General features: G+C 53.6%; 8 protein-coding genes across 9 annotated transcripts; 5 read left to right on the top strand and 3 right to left on the bottom strand.

Moving 5' to 3' along the window:
• Nucleotides 1–178: 178 nt before the first annotated feature.
• Nucleotides 179–2,321, top strand: PV07_06283 (uncharacterized protein). Its single transcript, XM_016393242.1, has 4 exons — nucleotides 179–611; nucleotides 752–938; nucleotides 998–1,741; nucleotides 1,792–2,321. The coding sequence occupies exons 1-4, from the start codon at nucleotides 606–608 to the stop codon at nucleotides 1,854–1,856; spliced, it is 1,002 nt and encodes a 333-aa protein (XP_016250761.1). The 5' UTR covers nucleotides 179–605; the 3' UTR covers nucleotides 1,857–2,321.
• A 317-nt stretch (nucleotides 2,322–2,638) lies between these two features.
• PV07_06282 (uncharacterized protein) lies at nucleotides 2,639–3,825 on the bottom strand. Its single transcript, XM_016393241.1, has 3 exons — nucleotides 3,680–3,825; nucleotides 3,433–3,539; nucleotides 2,639–3,155 (listed from the first exon to the last, which is right to left on the bottom strand). Exons 1-3 carry the CDS (start codon nucleotides 3,782–3,784, stop codon nucleotides 2,966–2,968), a joined length of 402 nt encoding a protein of 133 aa, XP_016250760.1. The 5' UTR covers nucleotides 3,785–3,825; the 3' UTR covers nucleotides 2,639–2,965.
• A 192-nt stretch (nucleotides 3,826–4,017) lies between these two features.
• On the top strand, nucleotides 4,018–6,337 carry PV07_06281 (uncharacterized protein). Its single transcript, XM_016393240.1, has one exon. The coding sequence runs from the start codon at nucleotides 4,304–4,306 to the stop codon at nucleotides 6,068–6,070; it is 1,767 nt and encodes a 588-aa protein (XP_016250759.1). The 5' UTR covers nucleotides 4,018–4,303; the 3' UTR covers nucleotides 6,071–6,337.
• A 686-nt stretch (nucleotides 6,338–7,023) lies between these two features.
• Nucleotides 7,024–8,864, bottom strand: PV07_06280 (uncharacterized protein; the record flags this gene model as incomplete). The annotated part of the gene is made up of 2 exons (XM_016393239.1): nucleotides 7,024–8,716; nucleotides 8,779–8,864. The coding sequence occupies 2 exons, from the start codon at nucleotides 8,862–8,864 to the stop codon at nucleotides 7,024–7,026; spliced, it is 1,779 nt and encodes a 592-aa protein (XP_016250758.1).
• A 2,637-nt stretch (nucleotides 8,865–11,501) lies between these two features.
• PV07_06279 lies at nucleotides 11,502–14,069 on the top strand. Of its 2 annotated transcripts, none has more exons than XM_016393238.1 (2): nucleotides 11,502–11,977; nucleotides 12,080–14,069. In XM_016393238.1, the coding sequence occupies exon 2, from the start codon at nucleotides 12,346–12,348 to the stop codon at nucleotides 13,561–13,563; it is 1,218 nt and encodes a 405-aa protein (XP_016250757.1). In that variant the 5' UTR covers nucleotides 11,502–11,977; nucleotides 12,080–12,345; the 3' UTR covers nucleotides 13,564–14,069. The 2 variants fall into 2 exon arrangements, with proteins under 2 accessions (XP_016250757.1, XP_016250756.1); XM_016393237.1 differs by having other exon boundaries at nucleotides 11,502–12,026.
• Nucleotides 13,719–15,775, bottom strand: PV07_06277 (uncharacterized protein). The gene is made up of 2 exons (XM_016393235.1): nucleotides 15,287–15,775; nucleotides 13,719–15,041 (listed from the first exon to the last, which is right to left on the bottom strand). Exon 2 carries the CDS (start codon nucleotides 14,225–14,227, stop codon nucleotides 13,733–13,735), a length of 495 nt encoding a protein of 164 aa, XP_016250754.1. The 5' UTR covers nucleotides 14,228–15,041; nucleotides 15,287–15,775; the 3' UTR covers nucleotides 13,719–13,732.
• Nucleotides 14,930–15,450, top strand: PV07_06278 (uncharacterized protein; the record flags this gene model as incomplete). The annotated part of the gene is made up of 2 exons (XM_016393236.1): nucleotides 14,930–15,211; nucleotides 15,263–15,450. The coding sequence occupies exons 1-2, from the start codon at nucleotides 15,157–15,159 to the stop codon at nucleotides 15,448–15,450; spliced, it is 243 nt and encodes an 80-aa protein (XP_016250755.1). The 5' UTR covers nucleotides 14,930–15,156.
• Nucleotides 15,776–16,598: 823 nt separating the features above from the next.
• PV07_06276 (uncharacterized protein) lies at nucleotides 16,599–18,666 on the top strand (the record flags this gene model as incomplete). Its single annotated transcript, XM_016393234.1, has 3 exons — nucleotides 16,599–16,990; nucleotides 17,159–17,855; nucleotides 17,926–18,666. The coding sequence occupies 3 exons, from the start codon at nucleotides 16,599–16,601 to the stop codon at nucleotides 18,457–18,459; spliced, it is 1,623 nt and encodes a 540-aa protein (XP_016250753.1). The 3' UTR covers nucleotides 18,460–18,666.
• Between the last annotated feature and the right edge of the window lie 730 nt (nucleotides 18,667–19,396).

Genomic DNA, 19,396 nt, shown 5'->3' with positions numbered 1-19,396 from the left:
TGAAGTGCGCACACTCTAGTCCCCACCACACAACTGCAGGGTGCAGCTGCGAGGCGCTAGGCCCCGAGGCCCCGAGGGCTTCTCTGGGCATGCGGCGTAGACAGAGAGGGTGCCCAGACTTTTTGGGTCGAAGCCTGGACGCAGCTCCTCGAGTAGGGCGAGCTAGGTCCGAGGGGCACTTTAGGCTCCCCTATGGAAGAGTCGTCAGAATTGCACCCAGGGTCGCAGGGTTCCTTTTCTCTGCAGCTCGCTCCCTCGCGCGCCGCTTCCTTCCCTCCCAACTCCGTCCCGAGCTGATCAGATTCCTCGCAGCTGTGATCACTCAGCCCGCCATCTCTCTAACACCTTCAAGTTCTTTCTTCTTTCAGATTTTCTATTCAGCCGCTGCTGATTCCACCTCCATCTTAGACTTTCATCATCCTCCTCCTTTTATTCCTTCCTTTCCCATTTTCTTCGATTCCTGTATCGCGTACCTGAGGCAGTTGCGCGTGAACCTCCTTTCCAGGGTTTCCTGATACACGGTTTCCTGCGCTTACCGGAGCCCTCGATTGAATCTTTATTGTCACCTATACGCCTTTTGATACCCGCCTCATTTTCCCGGCATCATGAGTGTATGTCTTTACCATCCCGAGGGAGACTGGGTCGCCCTACCCTCCCCTCAACCCCTGAAATGCAGTCAATGGAAATCTATCGCCTTTGCATTGCACTCCCCTTTGACAACTGTTGCTGACATCTACATCGGTCCAATCAGAACTATCAACAAGGCGGCCAGGGCTACGGCACCTACAATCCCTACGGACAAGCAGGAAATCCTTACGCTCAAGGAGGCCAAGAAAATGAAGCATACGGCAATCAGGGAAACTACAGTGAACGCCCGGAGCCCCAACAACAAGGGAGCAGCTATTATGCTCAGGATGAACAGCGGCAAGGCGGTTACGGTACACAAAGCTCGACGATACCTCCTGAGTAACTGGTGACTGATGAATATCCTCTACAGAAATGAGAAACATGAACGGCGCCGACCCAAACCGAATCCTCAATGAATGCCGGGCTGTCGACCAGGCCATTGATGAAATCGAGGCCGACCTGCAGCGTCTCAAGGGCCTTCAATCTCGATACCTGGCCGACACCAACACTTCTGCCCAGTCGCCGTTGCGCATGGAAGTCGATCGCATGGGTGATACAATCATGACAAAATACCGCGGTCTCGTCAGCCGCGTCAAGGGCATCAAGCAACAGCCGGAATCCGGAAACCCACGCAATGCTCCTCAAGTCGGCAAGGTTGACCGAAGATTGAAGACAGCCATCAACCAATACCAACAGGTCGAGCGGGAATTCCGGAAAGCGTCTCAAGAACAGATGGCCAGACAATACCGTATCGTCCGCCCGGACGCGTCAGACGCAGAAGTGCGCGAAGCTGTGGAAGATCCCAATAACCAGCAAATCTTCTCTTCTGCATTGATCCAGAGCGACCGACGCGGTGAAGCGCAGACTGTGGCTCGGAACGTTTCTCAACGTCATGAAGACATCCAGAAGATTGAGCGACAGATGATCGAGCTTGCGCAGCTCTTCCAGGACCTCGAGGCATTGGTGGTGCAGCAAGAGCCTGCAGTCACCCAGATTGAGGAGCAAGGCGAGCAAGTCGCGGAGCACGTGGCCAAGGCCAATGTTGAGCTCGAGGGCGCGGTTGTCAAAGCCCGCGCTGCCCGCCGCAAGAAGTGGATATGCTTGGGCATTGTTGGTGAGTGTGACTCGGATTTCGCCAGCGTGAGCGAGCTAACCTCGATCCAGTGCTCATTATCATCATTATCGTTGTGGTCGTGGCGGTGGCTGTTACGGTTACGAATAACCATTAGTATGACGGCAATAACAGCAATCCACCGTCTTGAATCACAAAACCATCTTCAGTCGCCTGCGGGGATCGTGACATGCATGGAACGGGCAACTCCGCAATGCAGTTGATTCTTGCAAGTCTACATTTGACTTGATGTCCGTCAAAGGTGGACGGCATTTATCATTGGTGAAGCAGACCACAATGCGCCCTTTATTTTTGATTGTTTTTGGATCACCCGAGAGTCGACGCGACTCGCATTCGTGAGGAGGATCGGAGCGCGATAGAGCGGGCCAGGGAAGGTGGCAGGGAGGGTTTTCAGAATCTCATATGTTTTCGCAGAAAAAGCCGGCGCAAAATGCTCATTTGTCTGTTTTCGATTCCTTCTGTCCACGGAGGGGACTTCGGGCTGGTTGGTCGGGTGACATTGTACAGCATCAAAACGCCCATTAGATACACACACTAGCCGCTAATAATTCCTTTCGAGTTCTCTTCGATGAAGATTTGTTCGTGTTCTTTGCAATTGCAGCGGTAGAGGCAGAACGAGCCGGGTCGTTCGGTTTCTCGTAACATGATCGACCGTGACCCTGCTCACCGGTCGCAAGAGACGGGTACATGGGCAGATACAGTCCATCCTAGTCCAGAAACACTGTATGCCGTGTGTCGTGCAGGGAGTGACTGAAACAAAGAGCAATGGGGGGGAGAATGCATAGGGGATTCTGTAATATCTGTACATTCCTTCCGAGGAGATCAGTTCATTCCTGTGCAGATTTAAAGGATCACTATCTGAGTGGTTTTGGAGCGGTGATCTTGTTTACGCATGTAGGAGGTATTGCGTACTAGGTAGGTAGGCAAGTATGAGCATTCGTGTATTGGGTCTACATTCGACACCGCATCCAGCATGATGGAGGTGCTCTCTACTCTGGCCGTGTCTGTTCCAGCAAACGAGAGAGGTGTCTTTCTCTGAGCAGAGCCATTCGAGAAGGGATACCGACGGGTGTTGTCAACAGCGGAAGCGAGCAAGTGGTTCGAATGAACCCCCTGATTCCTGATAGAACAAGCCACGGTGCAATAACCAAAAACACCCCCGGTATTTTTGTCGTCTTGCCAGTTTTATCCGCCCTGAGTCGGCACTCACGCCGCCGCGCCTTGAGCGGCCTTCTGCCTCGCGAGCTCCCTCTCCACCTCCTCCGGCGTCTTGGTCCGGAGTTGCAGCGCGTGGATCCCGCCTGGCCGGTCGAGCTCCTCTTTCAGCAGCGCGTAGATCATCCGGTGCCGCGCCGGCTGCGGTTTCGATTGGAATGACGGCGATGTGATGTCGAGACTGGTCTTGCGTTAGGGTGAAAGCGGGAGAATCTGGGGAGGTCATAGGGGATATCGGGTAGGGAAAAGACAAAGAACAGTTAAGAAGCGGGATGGATATGATTGTAGAGGGATGCAGATGATCCTCAAGCGGAGCAATATACATGAGTTGGTTGACGAGGCCGGCATGGAATTGGGTTGCTAATAGGGATGTCTTTCAACTCATTGGGCGAAGACGTGACGCTTGCGAACTCCGGATTGAGGCTGAAAAGGTCCAAGGCGAACAGAGCATCACTCACAAGAAATGCGTCTCCTTCGAAGTCGAGCCTGCCATGGCCTTGTGGTGGGAATGGAGATGCGAGTCGTTCCGAATCGTGAGGCTTGTGGGGTTCAAGGCCTCTGTTACCTGTCCTGCTAGTTAGACGCTGCATAAAGGGGATTTGTTTGATGCGTGAGAAGACTGGGGAAGGTGTCTTTGGGGCCCAGCAACGCCACGGCCTTCTTCCTGACTTTTACCGACGACCACGAGGCTGGATCTAAGCTCACCTTTCTCCGGATCGTGTCCTCCACCGGGGTGGTGGAGCTGCTCGCCATCCTTCTTGTCGATACTGCACGGCAAAGAGAGGCGCCAGCAGTCACATACCGCCTCATTTGGCTACTGTCCAGACGTTTCTGATGCGGCTGAATGCTAGTAGGGGCGGAGAAATTGGACAGGATGTTCAGGATCGAACTGGCTGTAGTAGGAAATGCAGAGTACGGAGGAGCAGAAGCTGAAATGTGGAATTTTCTACGTCGGGACAAAAGGACGTCTAGCGCATCCCACGAGGCTATCCACGGCTATCTTGGGGTCAGCTCATTTTGGCGGGGAAGGAGTGTAACAAGAGGTCTCAGAAGGGTTTGAAAGATTCAGAGGTAGCAAAAGAGGATCAATACAACGACGACGTCCTGTTCGTAGAAACTGCTTACAAGACTAATATACAACCGGGATAGCCGAGCATCCTTCTGCTCCTTCTTGTCTCTCATCTGACGGACTTTCAGCTGCGTCGCCTTGGAGCTTATTTGGTGGCGTGCGCACCGCTGATGATCTGGGATATGAGAACAACTCTTACCACCATAGCTCGCCAATCTACTCTCTACTCATCACGCTGAGGTTGGCTCTCCCTGTCCACCATGTCCGACTCACCCTCGTCCCACCTCGCCTCGCACATGGCCAAGCTGAACCCGTTCTCCAAGAAGAACGGCAAAATCGACAACGAGGATGCTGGCGACGTCATCGATGCCTCGACTGTTGCTGGCGGCGGCCACGCCTCTCGCGAAACCGACATCACCAAGCACCAGCTCCGAGTCAGCCATGCCCTCAAGGCGTATCTGGCACAGCACCATGTCCTCTCCGAGAAAGATGCCGCTCTAGACAATGCAGACCAAGTGACCGAGCCACTCCGTGCGCTCCTCAGCAAGCCGCATATCAATGTCCCGCCCCATATCACGGATCGGTCCCATCCACTGTCAGAATACTTTATCAGCTCCAGCCATAACACCTACTTGGTGGCTCATCAGCTTTACGGCACTTCTTCTGCCAATGCCTACAGGACCGCTCTCAACACTGGATCGCGCTGCGTGGAGATCGATGCCTGGGACAACGAGGAAAACAAAGATGAACCCAAGGTCACGCATGGCTACACGCTTGTCTCTAACGTCCCGTTCCGCGCGGTGTGTGAGACGATCCGCGACGTGATCGACCAGGAAGCTGCCCAGTCGGCCTCTCAGCCAGGGTACAGAGCAGCCCCCATCTTACTGTCTCTGGAGAACCATTGCGATGCACATGGCCAGATGCGTCTCGTCGAAATCATGAAAGAGGTCTGGGGCGACCGGCTGCTGAGCAAGGCTGTCCGGCAAAAGGGCCACGAGGAGCAGCAAGGCGCGGGCGACCAAGTGACTCTCGAAGAGCTTGGGTCCAAAGTCGTTCTCATCGTCGAATACCATTTCCCCAATGAATCCAAAAGCGAAGACGAAAACTCAAACTCGGATGATGAGGATGAAGAAGCCAAGCAAGCCAGAAAGGCCTACAACGAGAAGAAGAAGGCTGCGCCCACCATCATCATCCCTGAACTGGCCGAGCTGGGCGTCTACGCGCAATCAGTGAAACCGCGCGACAATACATGGTACAGCGAGGCCGGGCTCAAGGAAGCACCCCATCATCACCTCATCAACGTCTCAGAGACCGGCCTTAAAGAGCACATGCCTGCCGAAAACGATAAAATTGCTCGACACAACGCCCGACATCTGATGCGGGTATATCCCAAGGGCACGCGGATCTCCTCACGAAACCTCAAGCCGGTGCAATTCTGGGGTATTGGAGCCCAAGTCTGTGCCCTTAATTGGCAGACGTTCGGGGCCAGCATCCAGCTGAACGAGGCGCTGTTCAGCGGCACAGATGGATATGTGTTGAAGCCCGCGGCTCTCCGAGCGGGCGGATCTGGCAGACTCAACACCGGAAGGAGGAAGATACTCCGTCTCCACGTCGCAGGAGCCTCAGATGTGCCTGTGCCAGAAGGGCGTGAAGCGGGCGACATCAAGCCATACTTGACTTGCAAACTCTACCATCCTGACATCGAAGAGGACGATGCTCCGAAGCGTAAGACGGCACACTACAGGCAACACAAGCTGGGGCTGCTGCATCGAGGTGAGAACCCACCACCCACGGATCCCGTCTGGGATGAGGTTCTGCTATGGGAGTATGAGGACAACGAGCTGGTGTTCTTGCGTATGCTCATCAAGAGCGACGACAGCTTTGCGATAAACCCTATCTTTGCCGTTGCTGCAGTGAGGTTGATGTACGTGTCCCCGGGCTGGAATTTTATCCGCATGCTGGACTTGAAGGGAAGGGAGACCAGATGCTCCATTCTGGTCAGATTCCAGATTGAGGATGCGATATGAATAGGGACGTCGGTGTCAATGCGAGCCCGATCGTGTGTATGGCAGTAAGACGCTGTTTACAAGGTGGATGAGGCAAAGGGAGGCCTCTGGAGCTATTCAATAATGAGAATGCAGGATGTTACGAAGGAAGCTATTATAGACTGGCTCGACTGTTTGAGATTTGATGCGCAGTTGGCCAGAAAGCGCAGCCGCCGCAGTACCGCGCTGCACCACCCACACCTTTCTTATCGACCGTACCGTGTCCTTTTCACCTCTTCTCTACAGTGGACTGAACAACTGTCTGCATAGTTGCCAGATCTTGAATCGATGCTCCGTCACAACCAGTGACATCGGTATAGCCATTCTCCCGTACCCTCTGCCACGAGATCAACCTTCATTATGCAGGAGCGAAAGATGCCTCCTCTGCAACGGCCAGCCAGCGGACATCGCAGACCGCACAGCCGGAGAGCCATATATACGCCAAACGATCGAGTGCCACGAAGGAGAAAGTGGTCGAAGTCCACAAATTCTTCTTCGGCGAACGCATCATTCCTAGAAGCATTCACCCAAGCGTTGCGACAGTCCCGTGTAGCGAAAGGAACGACTTGCACCAGTAAAATATATACCAGAGCGGGTTTCAGTTCCGTGGACGAGCGGGAGTATCTGGAGAAGTGGTGTTTCAGGGCACATTATGCTGGGATTCAGTCTTGCTCGAGGATGGACAGGATGGATTGTAGGCTTGGTAGTTAGATGCAGTGCGAAAGGTAATTGTTCGAAAGTACTCCGTATAGTTCGGGCTTTTCCAATTGCGGCGTCACCTGTGGCTATATACACACCAAATCTCCATTCCATACGTTTCTTCGGTGTGGCTGGCCTTGGGCTTGTAATCATGTCGACCCAATCATCGCGTCGAAACCCCGATCAGACCAGTGACTCAGTTAGAGCCCTGACTGCATGGGTGCTACGGCAAAGTCTTATGCTTGCGAATTCTCTGTACCATTCAGATATTCCCGCAGGGAAGCAGTAGATTGGCTCTGTTGGAGATCTCTGCGTTCATTGCCGCCGCCTGTGAATATTAACGTATCTCTCCACGCCGTTTGAGCCTGTCGGTAGTGCAAGAGGATAGGATCGGCGGGGCCATCAGACAAGGCCATGCGGAGCTCACAGATCCTGTTCCGCGGGGGCGATGTCGGTAACGAGAGGGCCTGGATCCCCGGAGAGCTGGAAAGGGCGAAGTCGTCCACCGGTCCCAAGTCCCGGTAAAAGTCGCCCTCTTCGATCTCCATGACCCGGCGCGCGACCGACGAGGCCATTTTCGAATCCCACATGCCTTCTCGGTACGACGTTGTCTCCATCAGCCGGATAGCCTGGAGCCGGACGCGGTGGGCCCGGCATTTGAGGGACGTGTAGTAGAGCGGCGCGATCCAGCCGATGTCGACGATGGACCGCGACATGTGGATGCGCGGCCATGGGAGCGGCCCTGCGACCGTGTGTTCGGCCCGGCCTGCTTTCCACATGACTATGGCTCTGTCGAGGATGGAGACGAATCGCTGCGTATGCACATCGAAGACGGATTCGTCGTCGGCGCGCAGGCAGGTGTCCGCCATGATGGCCGCCATGTGGTGGTATGTGAACAGCAGGCCGTAAGCCAGACCTCTTGAGTCTTGGTCCTGCATCGAGTTTCGGGACGCTTCGAGGGTGTCGAAGCACCTGGATATCTCCGCCTGGATCTGTGTCAGAGACGATTCCAAGGACGATGGTTGTTCCACGGTGGCATGGCGAGAAACTTGTTGTTGGCGGCGCGCCAACTCGGTAAGATGGAATACGCGGCCGAATATCTTCTCGATCTGCGTCCACGCCTGGTTGACGGAGCGGAAAATCGCCGGCGACGACGACGATGACGACGAATCCTCAGATATTTGCAGAACTTGACACGGATGCCGATAACAGTGCCTGAATAGCTTTGACTGGAGGTCTAAGCGGCAGAAGGCCCGGACGATGGCGTCGTCGATGGAACCGGGAACAAGCTCGAAGAGCAAAATTCCATTGCCTTCGGTGACGGGCACTGCTAACTCCCTGAGGAGCCTCAACCCGTTCTCGAGATGGGCTTGCCCAGTCGCCAAGTGACCGCAAAGAAGTTCCAAGCACACAAACACGAAGCAGGTCATGAGAGCCGTCCGCGCCGATGCCTTGTCCCTGATCGCGAAGGGCGGTTGCAGATGACGAATCGCCCTGGTGTAATGCTGCAGGGTGAACCGTTCCTGTTTGTCCGGAGTGTCGCACACCCGTCTTCCGTAGTCGCTCTCGTAGACCTCCCGCCTGTGGACAGAGCTCAGGGACAGGACAGCGTGCAGGACGGCGGGCTCGCTCCAGCACGCCGAGTAGAGTAGCGGGTCCCATAACGCCAGAATGGAGGCGCCGGGGATTTTCTTGGATGTGCGGTATTTGAACCACTCAAGATACTGCCACTCTTCTGTGGTTCCAGTGAATGGGTAGACACGCGGGCGTTGCAGATAGCCAACGCTGCCGATAGAACCCGGGGCCCGTAGCGGATGAATGTAGAAGTTCACCTCGCTGCCTAACACCCCGTAGCCATCACAAACTCGACCAGTTGAAACGCACCGTCGGCAGGCTGGCCGATTTTCGTCGCACTTGATCTTCCGGACCCTGCAGTTGTCAGCCCGTCTCTCGCTGCTCAATACCGCCGTCGACGCAACCTGGAGACTTACTTGCAAGTTCGGCAGCCGGTCTTCACCTGCACTCGGCGTGCGCCACCGCGAATGCTCGGCTTGTGCGGCTGACCAGCTCCGCCCATCAGGAAAGAAGTCTTAATGTGGCTACTTATGCATGCCGTTAGCCATTGTTCTCGACCCGACGTTCCAGGAAGTTTCACAGTTCAAGAGTCTTGCAAAGGAGCCGGGCCGTAAATCAATGCTCTGTCTGTCGCTCCAGGAAATCGGCCAATGATTGGCTGAAAGTTTGATATGGGGCACCGCCAGAGGGCTCTAGCCTCGTCATTGGCCGGATCGGGGTTTCAATGCGATGATTGGCTAGACATCCAAGCCAAAGCTCCGTCCACATAGAAGATATTGAATGGAACGACACACTTACCGAGTTGTGCAGTATATCCTGGGTTGGATTTTCACCCTCGAGTGAGCCCATGGACTTAATGGAGCCAGCTTCGTCCACTAATACCGGGCACTATCTGCACTGCAAGACCATAAATACCTTGCCTTCCTTCCCATACACCGGCGGAATTTGTACTATAATCAGATCAAGAGTTGACGCTCTTCCCTTCCCTATCAGCCTTGACCTACTTCACAGTAAATAACAATGGCCACGAAGCCGGTTCCACTGCATAAGCTGGGAAAAGATGGCCCAAGCATTCCCCCAATGGGTTTCGGGTTGATGACGATTGCTGGTGCTCATGGTGACCGTCCCAATGACGAAAAGCAATTCAGCATCCTGGACCGCGCCCTTGAGCTGGGAGACACATTCTGGGATACTGCTGAGTACGTCTCCGAGCACGTTGCCCTGGGAGGAGACACTCATCAATCGCAGCATTTACGGAGACAATCTGGAAGTGCTGGCCAAGTGGTTCCAGCGCACCGGGAAGCGAGACCAAATCTTCCTTGCATCGAAATTTGGAATCCTCATGGGAGAGAATCTCCAGCTGAAGGGATTCGACAGCTCTGCTGAGTACTGCAAGAAGGCCTGCGACGAGAATCTCAAGCGGCTTGGCGTCGATTGCCTTGACCTATGTAAGTCGGCGATATGAGCTTTTTGAAATATGACATCGGGAGAATTGTCGTCGGTTCTTGATGCTAAGCCAATCAGTCTATGTTCATCATATCAACCCGCAAACGCCTATCGAGGAAACGATGCGAGCAATGGCGGATCTGAAAGCGTAAGTTTGCCGACTTTTCTTTTCTTTTCTGTTTCTCTCAACGTGATAGTATCTAACGCATCTCAGAGAAGGCAAGATCAAACATATCGGATTGTGTGGGCTAAGCTCGAGCACCCTTCGTCGTGCTTGCAAAATTGCACCCGTGGCTGCGGTGCAAGTTGAGTACTCGGCTTTTGTGCTTGACATCGAAGGAGAACGCGGCACCAACCTGCTTCAGACTTGCCGAGAGCTGGGGGTTGCTGTCGTCTGCTTCGGGCCCATTGGCCGCGGCCTGCTCACAGGAACAGTGACAGGCACGGAGTCAATTTCTGGGACAGGCGATATCCGCACCAAGTGGGTTCCTCGCTTCCAAGAAGACAACCTAAAGAAGAATCTCAAGGTCGTCAATCAATTCAAGGCTCTGGCGGACAAGAAGGGATGCACTTCCGCTCAGCTGGCTCTTGCATGGGTTCTCAAGCAGGGAGATGACATCTTCCCGATTCCCGGAACCAAGAAGATCAAGTATCTGGAGCAAAATTGGGCAGCGCTTGATATACATCTCAGTGACGCCGAGGAAGTCGAGGTTCGAAAGATCGTTGCGGGCTCGGAGCTAGCGGGCTTTGAAACCCACCCCTCTGCGTATGTAGATACAAAGGAATTAGCTTGAGCATGCTCTAGTTGTATGGTCAATGTGTCAGAAGGGTAAGCCTATGGTGGTCTCAACACCTCAGCCATTGCGGCGACTTTAGAAACAGTCACCGTGTCCACGGTCAATGTTCATCTTGTGGCCTCTATTGCTCTCTCTTTCTAGCCGGCCTTTCAGTGTCTGGGATTTGAGCGTCACCGATGGAGCAGGTCTAGAAAAAATCGCCGAGGTTTGAGAGAGATATTCTGCGACGAGGTAATTCCTTGCAGAGCCGATATTCTTTTTCGATCCTTCATAATGAGGGTGTCCTCTGTCAGGTAAGCGATGCAATAACTTCCATTCTCATTCTTCTTTATCCAGGCTGCTTGTTGATCACCGACTGGAGGATTCTGGCTGTAGCCCAGGCCTGAGCAGCCAAAGAGCCGGCTCGGATGCCATCTGAAACGGTGGCTGGTAGTGCAGAGACCCGTTTGACATAGCTTGAGTCGGAGTCGGCTTTGTTCGCACCATTCATCACGAGGGCGTTTCATGATCTAGGACAGTAAAAAGAGATACGGATTTAGTTTCAAAGGGAAAGAAAAGTTGGGCAAGAAATTGGGCCTTTTGTGTGGTCGATTAGAGAGCTTATACTACCTCAGGAGTAGGTGAGTTACCCAGCCAAAAGAACGTGGATAAAGGACGAGGTCGAGCTCAAAGCCAGCGTACGACTCTTCACCTGCGGTGCCTTGGTGCATAATGGGCAATCTCTATGGTCAAGTCCGTAGTAGGACGAAGGGGGCAAATGTGTGCGGAGGAAAAGAGTGATGTAAGTTGGTGAGGGCCGGAGTGAGTGCGTAGCACGTGAGTGAGCTTTGGGCAGCTCCGGATACTCCGCCAATAGGGAGGAAAATGTGTTGAGCTGCAGCACTTTTCGACACTCCGTCCCCTCCATACCATTCTCACCACAATCTTGCACCCGCGTCCCAAATATTTCTTACTCTCTTCTTAGATTATTTCGAGACTAGGGCTCGAGCCTGATAGTTTCGGGAGCGAGCTAACAATCGACAATGGTTCTGGGATGGGTCCTACCCCTCCAACCTGTCGCCTCATCTATGCGGCGAACTTTCAGCTCAGAAGAGCTGCTGGGCGTATAGGAGCAGCATCGTCGTGGACAGCTTCTTCCTCAAGCGCCTTGACATTCCCCTCCACGATATGCAAGAGCCCCCGAGGAATCTCGGCCAGAATGGCCTCCACCCTTCCCTCCTCTCCCATCTTCGCAGCCATTGCCAATCACGACCCAAAGTCTCCTGCAATAATACACAGTGCCTCTAATAGGACCTTCTGCTACGGCAGTCTACTACATGATGTTGCTGCCGCAAAGGACAAGTTGACCGCTCTTGCTGGGGGAAGATCTCTGGTAGGTGAGAGAATAGCTTTTCTGGCGGAAAACGGGTATGATTATGTGGGTGCGGGACCAGTGCTGCAATCCTCGTGCTGCTGATATTAACAATGCTCGAAGTGACGTTCCTCTCAATCCTCTCACACGATGCAATCGCCCTCCCCTTGGCGCATTCTCACCCGAGCTCCGAGCTCCGATACATCCTCGAGAATAGCGAAGCTGCATTGTTCCTTTCGACGGAGAAATTCCAAGAGAAGGCGAAAGAGGTGCTGAAAGAAGGAATAAACCATGCACCGAGACTGGAAATTCTGTCCAAGATTGAAACCGGAGCACTGTCCGCCGAGAATGTCAGGTTTGGCTCCAAGGCCCTTGAAAATGGAGGGTTCATGCTTTATACCTCCGGGACCACTAATCGTCCCAAGGGCGTGGTTCTATCTATGGCCAACATGACGGCACAATCTAGTTCCTTGATCAAAGCATGGAAATATAGCGCCTCAGACCTGCTCCTCCACGTTCTCCCACTGCATCATATCCATGGCACTATCAACGCGCTGTATACTCCGCTTATGGCCGGTTCAGCAATCGAGTTCGCCTACCCATTTAATGCGGATACGGTGTGGCAGCGACTTGCCGCACCGTTCCTCCCCAACACCTCTCCTTCCTCTCCAGATCAAGCTAAAAGACCTATAACTTTCCTTACCTGTGTTCCGACGATATATAATCGCCTGCTGGCAACTCATTCTTCTCTGCCCCCGGAAATGCAGACCGCAACCCGCACCGCGATCACCCCTCGCTACCTCCGACTGAATATATCTGGTTCTGCAGCGCTCCCTGCACCAACGAAACAAGCCTGGACAGAGCTCTCTAATGGTAACGTCCTTCTCGAGCGCTACGGGATGACGGAGGTTGGCATGGCACTATCTTGCGGACTGGCATTTGAGGATCGAGTGGACGGTTCGGTTGGATGGCCGTTACCCGGAGTCGAGGTACGACTCGTCGATACCGAGACAGGCACAGTAATCGAAGCGGGCGAAGAAACGGATCAGAACGGCGACCCGCGAGAAGGGGAAATCCAACTCCGTGGCCCGACTGTATTTAAGGAGTATTTCCGCAACCCCTCCGCTACAGCGGCAGAATTCGTCGAGTCTGAAGACGGAAAAGGAGACTGGTTCAAAACAGGAGACGTGGCAATCCGCCAACTCGTGCCGGGAACCGGCAAAAGCGAGCAATCCTGGGCTCATGGGCCAATGTACTTCATCCGAGGCCGCAAATCTGTCGACATTATCAAAACGGGCGGGGAAAAGGTTTCTGCACTGGAAATTGAACGGGAACTTCTCTCGCTCCCAGAGATCGCCGAAGCCGCGGTAGTGGGGATCCCGAACGAGCAATGGGGTCAGAAGGTCGCGGCGGTGGTGGTTCTGAGTGAGAAAGGGAAGAGCGGCGGTAAGGGAGGCAAGCAATGGGGAGCAATGGATATGCGCAGGGCCTTGAAGGATAAGTTGGCGAATTACAAGATTCCGCAGGAACTCAAGGTCGTGGAGAGCATTCCGCGGAACGCCATGGGCAAGATCAACAAGAAGACGCTCGTGAGGCACGTCTTCTAAAGGGGCTTCGGTGAGTGAATCACGGGCCATCTGTTTAAAACTCGGCCAGGACAATTTCCTTTGGCGCATGGACTGAAGAGCGACAAATTGACTGGACTCGGATAAGGGTGTCAATCGGGAGAATAAAAAGAAACCGCGAGGGCGGCGGGATAGGTGGAACATCTGGGCTCTATTGTGGCAACTGGCTTGATGTACAAGTAGCTGCATACAGGCAGCATCTCGGAATGCTGGTGTACGAATTGAACAAAAACCATTCGCCACTCCACCTGTGAATACTAGTGTTAGGCCAAGAAAGACTGCAGAGCAACCACCAGTCAAAGATATAGCCCAGAAGAGGCGGCTGGAGCTGATCCTTCATTTGTTGGACTGTGGTGAGGGTGGACGTCGTCCGAGCGCCAGGTGGAAGACTTTCCCTGTCTGGATTCTGGGCCTGATTTCTCAATGACTGTGGCCGGACCAGGCGAGATGCGAGGTAATTGTGTGCGTTTAATGGCCAACCCTTTCCGATCCGACCGATGCACAAGGTCCGTTGTCGACTGCATATGGCATTCTGTCCCAGAATGGAAACATATTTACCCGATGACTCATCCAACAACCGGGTACGAGGTTTGGGGGCCTTTTCTCGTCCAGGCTGCCATGAGGTACCTCGTACACGCATACCCATTCATTCTCTTGACCTTCTCACCTTTGCTGGCCTCTGGAAGATGGAATCTCGCCCATGTTTGCTGTGGCACAAAATCGTTGAAAACACGTGACTTGAGCCTCAATCTTGAGGATTCAGGCGCTGTATGCCTGGATGTCAGCTGGTCAAATTGCGGAGCCATGGCCCAACGGGCATGATGTGAGAATTTGGCCGCTGGTGTTCGCCTTGGCCGCAGCACTGCATTGACAAACTACCCCAAAAACCTGGTTTTTTTTTCTTTCCTTCTTTCAGAATTGGCTCGAGTCCCTTATCAATCGGCCCAGCTTTCGTTATCAACCATCATTTTGGTCCAATTCCTCGCGGTTTTGCTTGTCATTTCTGTTTCAGCATAGTGCCTGGGACTCGCGGTCATGCAGTCTTCCGAAGGATTCAACCCAGGGAACTCAATGTGTCAACGCCGCTGCATACGTCGAACCCGAGGGGCAATCTCCTTCTGCCATTGCAGTTGGTAGACATGGTCAGGAGGCGGTTGTGTTTGCCAGGGTATGTTAGGTCAACACCTCGCCACGTTAACTAACATACCGCTCATGGTCTGATGACGAGGGCATCTGTACCCCAGCCAGTGTTCAGCATACCCACTCAGTCAAGCTCGTGTGCCCAGTAACTGGTGTTGGTACAGTGGCGGATTGGAGTGGCGAAATAGTTTCAATCAGAGCGGGCTGCTTTAACTGCGCCCGAGAAAGGGATGGGATGAAGTGATCAACCTGTCGAAACAGATATCTACTGAACCATGACCAGTGCGCTGAGATGTTCACTCCCCCCTTCCTGTTGTACGCTGTCAAAAGAGTCAATCATACAGAAAATCAGTAGAGACGGGACAAGTTTCTGTTGGCGACAGACACTTATCGATCAGCACATCGAACACCACAACCAGTCTGGCAAGAGCGACAATGACTGGCACTCAGAACGCGCCAAAGATGGCTTGTGAAAGCGGTAGTGATGAGAGTAGGAAACACGGTGCCCCAAGCTTGAGACCGTTGCTGACACCGTCCACAGCAAGGGGAACGCAAGAACTTACACCGCTGAAACTATACATTGACTTGCCCCTCCGGGCGGACCCGTGGGCGGCATTGAGTATCGATGTTAAGGTCGATAAGCCTGATCGTCCACTTCTCGATCATGTGGGCAAGCAGAGCGACCTGGCAATCGGCCTTGTCAAAACGCCGCTGAGAGCTCAGCTGTGAGTGAAGCAGAGAGGTGCCATAACGCGTTTTATTCCATCTTCCAAGGTAAACTTGCAACAAGAAATCTCTCTTCACTCTGAATAACCCCGCACTGACTTTTTGGCAGCTCGGCAGCTAGATAGGTTGCGACTTTTGGGAGGTTTAGGTGCGAAATGGCCGATTGGCGGTGGCGGTGGCGGCGGCGTAGGGGGACGCATGATCAGGCAGTCGAGCTGGCGGCTCGGAGTGGCAGTATCGTGTCCACGATCACGTAGGAGAGAGACTGGAAGCCTGTATCCAATAGAGCTGGTTCTTGAATTCTGTAATCTTCAAATCAACAAAGGCATCATGTTGTTACTACGTTTGAAGACCAACACCCAGAGACAATCTAAGCGTCGAACTCGGCGTGAATCAGCCGGGCGACTTGCTGAATACGGCCAAATCGCGGAGTAAGGTTAATCCGTTTCTGTGCACTGGCCCTCGCCCCCATCCTCCCGATACGAGGTTCTCTTTCAACGTCATGTATCTTCCCAAGGAGTAAGTGCGTGTGATGATATACCCTCTTCGCCAGACTTCGCAACCCCCTCTCGTCGACGCGGGACAATAGCCGAGCCATCCGCCAGACACTCATCCTCTGTGGATGAAATACTCTCGATCCATTTAGCGAAAAGTCTGCAAAGTGCCGCTTTCCGGTCGTCCCTGAGCAATGAGGCTGGCACCAATACCATGAATCTCATGAATTAGGCAGAATTGGTCTCGCTATTTTACTCCTCTTCCAACATCCAATTACCGCTTCGCCCGGCCAGATTCCGACCGTGAGGTCAATGCGTTACCCCAGAATTTCCCCATTGCATCTCCGGCACCACCGCCTTTGTGCGCTTGTTTACGAAGAACCAAAACTTTGCATCTCCATGTTGTGCAAGGTGAATCTGGTGACCTGCAGGATGGTAGGTGAAAAGTCAGTGGAGAACAATCCGCCGGCTTTGAAGCCAGCTCTGAGCTTCTGCTTCCCCGCCATGGCTTTCCAAATATCCCTCTTTGAGCTTGAGACCACGGACCACATAAAACTGCGACTTGGAGAAGAAGGGTGATTGCCGACTACACGGTGCTTCCACACTGTCTACCTGCTTTAAGGGTTCGAATCAGACGTACATTCATCGCGGCCAGCCATGAAATTCCCAGTCGCTGGAGCTTCAGCTCTGCTACTCCTCCTCAACACGTTCACCCAGGCACAGGCAGTCCCTGTCATCGATCTCGGCTATGTGAAATACAGCGGCTACCAGAATGCCACCGCAGGCATCAACTACTACCGCGGCATCCGTTATGCCGCCGCTCCTACAGGTGAACTACGCTGGGCAAAACCCGTGCCCATCGAATATATGAACAACTATAACGGCCAGACCATCAATGCTTCAACCCTAGGCCCGGCGTGCTACCAATCCTCTGCGAGGTCCACTTATGCTACGCCGTCAGCTCCACAAGGACAATCAGAAGACTGTTTGCTCCTCGACGTGCTTGTTCCTTCCAAGCCTGTCTCATCAGCCTTGCCCGTGCTTTTCACGTAAGTAGTGTCTCTTGAACCACTTCTCCATAGCTAGGCCCAGTCTCGGCGATACTTTGTGGTGTATCAAACTGAGCGACAACTCGGAGAAAGATCTTGTCTTGTCTTGTGTGATTCAGTTTCAATCCTACAGTCATGCAGATTTTAACTTTGGATATTGCGATCCAGCATCCACGGCGGCGGCTACGTTGGTGGGAGCGCTCCTTTCTCCTATCCGGGCGATGCCCTGGTCAATCGGTCGGACGGCAACATTATCTATGTGGGTATTCAGTACCGTCTCGGGATGTTCGGGTTTATGGGCGGGGATGCCATTGCTGAGAACGGAGCATTGAACGCTGGCCTGCTTGACCAACGAGCCGCCATGGACTGGGTTCAGCGGAACATCCGTGCCTTTGGTGGCGATCCAGGCCGTGTCACTATCTGGGGTGGTTCGGCTGGTGGAGGCAGTGTCTCATGCCAGCTGATCGCGAATAGCGGTTCTGATTTCCCTCCCTTTGCGGCCGCGATTGCAGACCATCCCTGGTGGCAGCCCTTCGCGAACAAGAGCACGCAGAACACCCAGTTCAACACGGCTCTGAAGCTGTCAAGCTGTTCGGACATCAATTGCCTGCGAGAATTGTCTTCGGCTACACTCGGAAACCTCAACCAGGCAGTGATCAATGCCACGTATCCAGGACCAGACAATGCATACGGTGTCTATTACTGGGGCCCAGTGGTGGATGGCAAGTTCATCCGCGACCTCCCCGACCAAGAATTTGCAAAGGGCAACTTTTACAAGGTACCCTTGATCACCAACCGAGACGCCTACGAAGGCTATATCTTTTCCAATATGACGCAGACATCTCAGGTCGACGAGACGGTAGACGTGAGTTCAATCTGCCCTCTCCCACATATTCCTTCTCCGCAGCTACTGATGACATTTCCCCTATCTATAGGCTGAAGATCTCTTCCCCGCGGCCGGCCCGTCATTTTTCTCCCGTCTTTACTCTCTCTACCCCCGCAGCAACTTCAACAGCACCTTCTACCAGCGGCAGACGTGGTTCGGGGACTTCATCATCAACTGCCCGACCTACTACATGGCCTCGTCGATGGTGGACTCGCTGTCCAACAGCTCGGCGGTGTTCAAGCTCACGTTCGCCGCCGGGAGCGAGCTCCACGGGGCCACCAACCCGTTCATCTCGTCCAACGTGACCAACTACCCCAGCGCGAACAACCTGACCCTGGCGCACATCATGACCAGCTACTGGGTGAGCTTCACCGTCTTCCACGACCCGAACCCGCTGCGCACCGCCGGCGCGCCCTACTGGCCGAGTTACATCTCCGGGGCCCCGGGCTCGGCGGCCCAGGGCGAAGGCGTCGGCTTCACGATCCAGGCCGTCACGTACAACAGTATCGGCGCGACGCCGGATCCCGACGCGGCCGCGCAGTGTGACTTCTTCAACTCCCGGGGATGGCAGATCAGGAACTAGGCCAGATTGTGCGTCGGGTTGTGTTGGCTGTGCAACACGAGGACGTCTTTACGAGTGATATGAATGCTGAAGGGAAGAGTACATGTGCATACTGACGATGTATCAAGGTGGAGGAAGTGCTGTGGTGTCTCAATGAAATCCCGACAGTCGTTGCACACGCAATACTGCCAAGTAAGGACAGGTCCTTTTGCGAAGTGAGAAAGCGGCCCTCCTTGTTACCTAAGTAGGTAGGTAGGAATGGCAAGGGCCGCGGGCGAGTTGCCGTGTGTGTGAGTTGCGGGCCCGACGATATCCTCTTCGCCATCGCCATCTAATCTACGAGGTCCGTACAGAGTATCCTTGAACATCCATCGCTCGCTGAGTAGGTAGGTACATATGTAGGTACAGTAGGTAGTCAGCTACCCAGAAGAGTACATATGTGGTCGGTGATCGAGAAACCGCTTTAATGGCCTCCGAGCCTCGGCACAATACTGTCCCTTTCTGTGACGGGTTGAACCCTGAAGGAGGCTCGGTTCAGGCGAACCAGCGCCAAGCCCAACAGTCACACGTGACGGAGAAACAATATTCCGTACGCAAGGGAAGGAGAAACATGATGCAAGGATAGCGTACGCAAGGGATGGATGGCGTATACAGAAGAGGAGGCAAGGGAGAGAGGTAAGACAACGGGTACCCCTTGCAGTGGAGCGTACGATATAAGGAGAGAGAGGGAGTGTCCTTCCTTCTTTCTTTCCCCCCTCAGATTTGTCCTCCTTGTTACTAGGTTGGCTAGCTAGTTGCAGAACTCTTTCCAAACCCTCACAATTTACTCCTAATATTAAAGATAAGGAATATACGAGTTCTAAAGCACCTAAGCTGTACTGGTATAATTATCTAGGACCTTTGTGAGGTGGAAACAATGAACACCCTCTCGCAGCTTAGTGTTCGAGAGCTTTTCCGA

This window comes from Cladophialophora immunda (genome assembly GCF_000835495.1).
Source record: "Cladophialophora immunda strain CBS 83496 unplaced genomic scaffold supercont1.3, whole genome shotgun sequence".
NCBI classification, from domain to species: Eukaryota; Fungi; Ascomycota; class Eurotiomycetes; order Chaetothyriales; family Herpotrichiellaceae; genus Cladophialophora; species Cladophialophora immunda.
Note: the sequence above shows the minus strand (reverse complement) of the source record. Positions and strands in the feature narration are given on the sequence as shown.